The 7,137-nt window shown below is 55.1% G+C and overlaps 3 protein-coding genes across 3 annotated transcripts in view; 1 reads left to right on the top strand and 2 right to left on the bottom strand.

Moving 5' to 3' along the window:
- Window positions 1-1,058, bottom strand: part of CCMA1212_009015 (Caffeine resistance protein 5) — a gene marked incomplete at both ends in the record, with an annotated part of 2,166 nt that extends 1,108 nt beyond the window's left edge. Inside the window, one exon of the mRNA XM_073706116.1 lies at window positions 44-1,058. Coding sequence (XP_073555443.1) covers window positions 44-1,058 — 1,015 coding nt within the window. The remainder of the gene's footprint in view (window positions 1-43) is intronic.
- Window positions 1,059-4,463: 3,405 nt separating this feature from the next.
- Window positions 4,464-6,062, bottom strand: CCMA1212_009014 (uncharacterized protein; the record flags this gene model as incomplete). The annotated part of the gene is made up of 1 exon (XM_073706115.1): window positions 4,464-6,062. One exon carries the CDS (start codon window positions 6,060-6,062, stop codon window positions 4,464-4,466), a length of 1,599 nt encoding a protein of 532 aa, XP_073555442.1.
- Window positions 6,063-6,766: 704 nt separating this feature from the next.
- Window positions 6,767-7,057, top strand: CCMA1212_009013 (uncharacterized protein; the record flags this gene model as incomplete). The annotated part of the gene is made up of 2 exons (XM_073706114.1): window positions 6,767-6,769; window positions 6,866-7,057. The coding sequence occupies 2 exons, from the start codon at window positions 6,767-6,769 to the stop codon at window positions 7,055-7,057; spliced, it is 195 nt and encodes a 64-aa protein (XP_073555449.1).
- Between the last annotated feature and the right edge of the window lie 80 nt (window positions 7,058-7,137).

Here is a 7,137-nt window from a genome sequence, read left to right as displayed (position 1 = left end):
CAGAGGGGGGGGGGGGGAATAGGGAATAGGGGAGAAAACGTACGTCCACAGTAGGCGGCCGCAACCCACGACATCATGGCATACGGCAGCGCCATCAAGCTATACATGTCCCCCAGCGAAGCCCCTCCCGACGCCAAACACGGCGACCCAAAGAAGCCCTGCAGGAACCGCAGCACCATCAAGCCGGGATAGTTGGGCGCAAACGCCGTCGGGATGGAAATGATGACGAACAAGAACATGGTGACGATGTACACCGGATTGCGCCCAATCAGGGGAATCTCGCTCAGGGGCGAGAAGATGAGAGGCCCCATGCCGTAGCCGAGGACGTAGATGGACAGGCCGAGCGTGGCCTTGAGCTCGCTGACGTGGAAGCGGTGCTGGATGCCGCCCTCGGAGGTGGTGTAGATGGCCGAGGTGGTGTAGACGACAAAGGTGTAGATGCAGATGATGAAGTTGACGGCGAGGCGCTTGTTGCGCGTCCAGTTGTACGGGTTGTCCGGGTCGTCGGTGTAGTACCAGTCGACGAGGATGGCGCCGTCCTTTGTCGTCTGCGGGACGATGGGGATGGACCTTGTCTTTTCCAGCTCGTGCTCCTCGTCCTCTTCCAGGCGGCGGGCCGTCATGTCGCCGATTTCCGTGCGCTGCGCGTGCTCGTGCGAGACGAGGTGCTCGTCGTGGTGGTGCAGGTGGTCCTGCGAGCGCGCTCGGCCTCGCCTCCCGGAGTCGTGCGTCGCCAGGGGAGACGGTTCCTCGTCCTCGTCCTCCTCCTTGGGGGCTCGGGAGGGGGGAGGGGACGAGGCCCGGCGGGTGCTGCCGTTGGACGGGGACGATGCGCGCAGGATGCCGCGGGTTTCCTTGTCCTCGGCGGCGGTCGAGGCGTCGGAGCCGGAGTTGGAGCCCGAGGCCCGGTGGTCGGCCACGGGCTCGCCGTTGAGCAGCTGGATCCAGGGCTCCGGCAGCTGGAAGTCGGCTCGTTCTTCGGGGTACTGGAAGTACTTTCTCTTGGTGACCCAGCGGATGACTTGCCCGATGGGGGCGTCGCGGATGATGTCCGCCATGGTTAGGGGGGAGGAGGAGGAGGAGGAGGAGGGATTGAGTTTTGGTGTTTGCTCAGGACGATTGGGTGTTGGTGAGAGTGTTATATCGTCTTTGAATATGTATGAATGATGGTTTCGTAACCGGTATGTGTTGTTAGTGTTGGTAAGTCTAAACAAGAGCTTGTATGATGGTGTATAAGTCGATGCTGTATATGTTGTATGTATATATCAAGCTGGTGTGAATGAAGCAACCTGATAGAACGTATAACGAAGAAGCCCTTCGCTGACGATACCAAGCCTCTCTCGCACAAGCAAACAAGAAACACAAAGTTTCTGGAATGCCTTGTCTCTACCAGCCTCCCGAGAACGTAAAACGGCTACAAGCCTCGTCTTATATCTCCCCGTGGCCAGCTTTCTCTCTCACCCCCAACTCCTGACACTAGGCCAGCTCCAAACCTCATCTTGCTGTGTAATACACAATGCAGCAACACTCCCACCCCCCCGGAATAGGTTGAACGATCCGGATAGATTCGTACAGCCCAGTTCTCCAATCTTTTAGGTCCCCACGACTAATAGCCTATTGCTCTTGCTCTGCTTCATCAGCCCTAGAACCAAAACAAGGCGGGAAAACATGGGGGACGCCACTCCCCCTTGGCACGACACGGCAAGCAAGCACACTTGATACGAGTTCAAACTTCACAGCTCGGACGCAATCCTTTAGGCGCGAGCTGGGCGTAAGCACAAGACCGCATAACCCCGAGGGCAAGGCGTGGAATGTGGGCGTATTCTTTGCCAAAGCAATGGACGCATCATAACATCATGGCTTGTCTGTGCCCACCCCCCCCAGTTAAAGTTGTAGACGCCGCCTTCGCAGCAGATGGTTTCTTCCAAGCAAAAAGGAAGCTTGATAACTGCTAGGCATATAGGTAGCTAGTAGCTTACTAGGTAGCTTATTACAAGACACACTCCCCCCCTTCCTTCGGCATACGGAGTTTTGGGGGGTTAAGCTTAGTAAAGCCCGGCATTCGATCGGACGCCGGAGGTATCCAGTCAGTTCATTGCTTGCTTGCTTGCTGTTGAGGCTGAGTGGAAGATCAATGGATGATGTTTGCGTTGCAGAATAATCTCTGACTCTTTTGCGGATTTGTAGGTATGTACTTGTTCACGGATCCTTGCTTGTTAAGCCCGACGTTGTCATTTCGGACCTTTTGTGTATTAGAGATCAACAGTTTGCTTTTTGCGTCGTTTCTGGTATGAATGGCGTGCAGAGGAAGAAAAGGATCGGCTGGGGAGGGTGCGAGGTCCGGGTGATTGGTTGAGTGGCTGAGGCTATCTTGGGTAGCTTGGCTTTGTAGAACAAGTGCCGGACTTGAGGGACTCTATCGGAATAATGCACGATACGACTGGTAAGAAGAGAACAATTTTATCTCGAGTTCAAATAGATAAAAGGAACGTCAACAGGCAAAGAAGCTTACCAACCAGATCCTCGAGTCAGATCTAGACAGCAATGCTACGCAACAGAGTTTAGCCACCATTTCCACCTAATCAGATCGAGGAAATAAGTCATCTCTCTAGATTTCGGAGTAACAGCGACGTTTGCAGACTCAGACCCTCAAGATACCAAGTTATGCAAGATGACGTTGCTTGCCTTCAATTCCGCGGTCTAGACTTTTCGAATCTGTTGGATCTGTCAAATCTGTCAAATCTGGTGCAGGCAAAGAACCCTGGTCAACTTGTTGCATCCGCCCTGATAACCACGACAGCCTTGCTCCAACTTCTTTTCACTAATCGAAAAGCCTAGGAAACTCGGAAACAGCAATAAAGAGGAAAAAAGAAGAGAAAAAAGGTAGAATCCTATCTGACAAATTCCAAATTCTTCGTCCCGTGTCTCGTCGCTTCTTTTCCCCTTTGATCACTGATTTCCGTCTCGTAATTCCACATACTCTCTAACTGTTCTCTCACTCTTCGCTCTCACCCAAGGCAAGGTACATACTACTACGGAATGTAAAGTAGTCCATTGTGTCAGATTTTGGAAGCCTCGCCAGCTTTGCATCCGTCGAAACTCTGTTCATCTCCGAGTTTTGTCTTCATACGAACCAGCGAACCGTTACTCCGTACAACCTCCTTTTTCTTTCGTATGAAAATGCGGTCAATTTGCCCCATATGGCAACATGGCGTTTGCGAATCCCCTCGGCTTCCGCTTGTTCAACTTCTTACCTGTTTCTTACTCTCTTCCATCTCTCCTCCATCTCTTCATCATCATCTCGCCCCTCCGGCCTCGCATTCGCTCCGCCTCAAAGCCGCGAAACCTGAACCCACCAAAACACCGTCGTAATCTTCTCATAAACTCTCTCTCTCTTAACCCTCCCATTCTCTCTCTCTCTCTCTCTCTCTCTCTCTCTCTCTCTCGCGTTTCCGCAAGCATCCAACACATCATCCCACTAGTACAGTAAGACACCAATCGGAAAATGAGGCTCCTCAAGCTTCCCCCAACATCAGCAGCCACTTCACGCATTAATAATGGCCTACGCGCACTTGTCAGCGCCACCGTGCCGCTTCACGCTTCCTTCTTACTCGCTTTTTTTTTTTTTTTTTTTTTTTTTCGACATACTAAATCTATCCCTTCTATCCAATCCATCAGAGAGAGCCGCGAATCCGCCCAACCTTGTTCGTGATTACTATTCATTCATCCCTTGGACTTCGTCTAGTAGTCTGCCATCTAAGATGATGGGCCCTGCCCTTGTTGCGTTGACCCGGTGAGTCACCTCGGAGTGACGATACGCCGCTTCTTTGTCATCTTCTTCTTGTCGTCAAGGTTGTTCCTCTTCATGTCGCAATAGACGCTCTACTTCCATCGTTTCACTTTCCGGCCGTAGCTCCGAAACGCCGGCTTCCCGTGCCGCCCGACTATCCCGGAGCACAACTCAGCGGCATCGAATTGGCTCGTTGGCTTTGTTATTTATCTATCTATTTTAAGTTTTTTTTTGATCAATCGACCTTGAATGTCTTGTTGAATTGGCCAGTCGGGCACAACCCAAGCTTCAATAGTCTCCTCCATCGTTTTACGTTATCCTGTCTGCCTTGAGTTCTCAAAATATGCAAGTCTCGGGTTTCCGATTGCCGGGCATCATCGTCAACCACTTTCCGGGTCGGGACCGAGGCCTCGACTTCTGTCTCCATCCACATGCAATGCTTCTCCTTATAAATTCGTTGCGCTCTTCCCCCCTTTCTCCGATCGGAAATACGTGCCTCTTGCTGATAAACACCCCCCCCCCCTTGGCTATCACGAAACGACTCTCAGTTACTACCAGCCTGAGGCAATGCAATGCATGTTTGTGAGATGAGTCGATTAACCGGGGACAATTTACCACAGCAACTCCCCAGCTTCACCAGGTGAAACCTTGTTAAGAAAATCTACTACATCCCTTAGGGCGACATCGTCGTCGACGGCGTCCCAGCCCTCCACTGCGAAGCCAGCTTCGCAATCCTCTTCTGCTGCAACATCCTGCGCACCATCCTCGTCGTCTCCTCATCCCCCGTGTTGAGCAGCGCGTCCACCACGGGCCACACCCGCCCGTCCTCCCGCGCCATCGCCTGCTCGACCAGCACGTAGATCCATCGCGGCGACGTCCGGCTCTTCGTAATTCCGCCGGCCATGGCCTGCTTCGTGAACCGAAACGCCAGGTCCATCTCGCCGGCCTCTGCGCACTTTGTAATCAGGAGGCTCAATGACAAATTCGTCTGCTTCGGGTCCTCGTCTTCTGGAATCTGATCTGCGTACTCCCTGGCAAAGAACTTTGCCGTCGCCTCGTCAGCGCTATGGATGACAAGAGTCTGTATCATCCTTGCGTTGGGCGGCTTCGCGTCGCAGAGTTTGGGCAGATCCCGGTACAGCGGTAGAGCCCTCGCGCTGCCGTGAGTCTGGGCAAGCGCCTCGATGACGGCGGCCGCGGCCGCGCGAGGCACAGGGCGTGCACCGGCTGCCTCCCGCACCGCCGCCTCGGCGCCATCCAGGAGCTCCTGGCGGCTCCTGATGATCGCGTGCAGCCTCCTCGTCTGGCTGCGCCCGATCCGCAGGCCGTTGTCTTCCATGATGCACAGCGTTCGAATCGCCGCTGCCAGGTCGCCGCTGCCGACAAAGGCCTCGACGACGGCCTCGTAGTGGTGCGTTTGGGCTCTGATGCGCTCAGAGGCCATGGCTAGTGCTTCCGTCGCCAGCCGGGCATCTGCGTTCCTGGCCGCCGTCCCAAGCACATTCTCAATGATGCCGTCCGACGGCTGCACCAGGTGGTTCTGCACCACCGAGAGCCAGCCAAAGAGGGTGCCCGCATGGTGATAGGCCTGGCTGCACACGTCCAGGGCGTAGTAGGCCAGGCTGATGACAATCGGGTCGGTGCCGCCGCCAATGTTCTTGCGTCTATAGAGAAGCTGCAGCATTTCGTCCAGGAAGCCGTGCCTCCCGAACACCAGGATGAATATGTCGTACACCCAGGTGTCGAGCTTGGCCCCTTGCTCAATCATCTCCGTGAGCCTTGCGTACGCCAGCTCATACTGCTCGTCCCGCAGCAGTCCCACCACCACCGTCTGCTTTACCGGCGTGTCGATGGTGAACCAGTACTCTTGCATGATGCCGAGTATCTCCATTCGCATAACGTAGTCCGGGTGGTTCATCAGCGCTCTCAATGCGCCATTGCATAGTTCCGCCGTCGGCTTCATCCCCTGCTCAACCATGTCGTCCAGGAGCCTTCGTAAGCCGTCGACAGAGCCACGAGGATCCGCCATGGCGTCCATCATACACTCGTAGATAAAGGGGGTGATGGGCCGGTTCTCGACACGCAGGAGATGCTGCACCAGTTGAACGATCCGTAGGTGCTGGTCCACTTCCTGGCCGCTGGCTGGTGCTTCTCTCTTCGCCTCCCGCAGCCAAGCCAGTGCCGCCATGATCTCGTCAACGGTGCTCGCTTTGAGCGCCGCCTCTGATGGCGCTGCAGGGGAGAGAAGCCTGTATTTCCAGGACCGGGACATGACATCCAGGAGGATGCCTCCATCGTCATCTCCACGTTGCGCCTCGCCTGGCCAAGTTTCTGTCTGAGATGGCCCCTGAGCTGAATCATGATCCGAGACACCGCCTGTCAATGTCGACGCAGAGCCAGAACTCGTCTCATAGCGCCGCACCTGCACCTGCACCTGCACCGGCCTCGCCCTCGCCCTGCCAGCACACTGTCGCCGTCCCGTCGCTCGCGCGCAGGGCAAGCTCAAGCTCTGTCGATGAATCGCCGTCCGCAGCGCCAGATGATCAAACGACGGGCACAAGCACCGCCATAGCCCGTCATACAGCAATTGACCGCGCTGCATAGTCAAGGGACGGATTTTATAGGTGCCGGAATAGCTGCAAGCGAGTGTATCCAAAATGATGAGGCTGAGGCTGGTTGAGGTTGAGGCTTGGAATGATAATTTTTGGCGCGGAAAGCCTTCCGAAACCCAACGTACCTCCCGCCCCAAAACCGGTACAGCGGTACTTTGCCTTGTCATGCATATGGCGGGGTTCTTCCACAGCACCAGCCAAGCTTCGATTCTGACCTCACCAACGATTCAACGCCTCCAACCCAAATCGACACCTCTCGCCATCCTCGACGCGACACCCGCCAGAACAACCGCCAAACAAAACAGCCCGCCTATTAAGCAATACTCTCGCTCCTCATCGCCTCAAAAGGCGCAAATCACCAATCATGGTACGCCCCATCTGCCACCCGCCTCGCCCTTCAGCCTCGTCCAGCTCTCCCTCCCCCGTAAGACTAAGCTAACCACGACGACACACAACACCGCAGCTCCCCCTCGGACTGCTCAACGCCGCCCAAGGCCACCCCATGCTGGTCGAACTGAAGAACGGGGAGACTCTAAATGGACACCTGGTCATGTGCGACACCTGGATGAACCTCACCCTCAAGGAGGTCGTCCAGACGAGCCCCGTATGCGCCCAACCAGCAAATTTCCCCTTCGCCGACATGGTGTCCTTCTAATATGACGGTATCACAATTAGGAAGGCGATAAATTCATGCGCCTCCCAGAAGTCTACGTAAAAGGCAACAACGTACGTCTT

The sequence above is a fragment of the Trichoderma ghanense genome, assembly GCF_004382785.1.
Source record: "Trichoderma ghanense strain CCMA-1212 chromosome Unknown scaffold_14, whole genome shotgun sequence".
Taxonomy (NCBI): Eukaryota; Fungi; Ascomycota; class Sordariomycetes; order Hypocreales; family Hypocreaceae; genus Trichoderma; species Trichoderma ghanense.
This window is presented reverse-complemented; position numbering and strand designations above follow the sequence as displayed.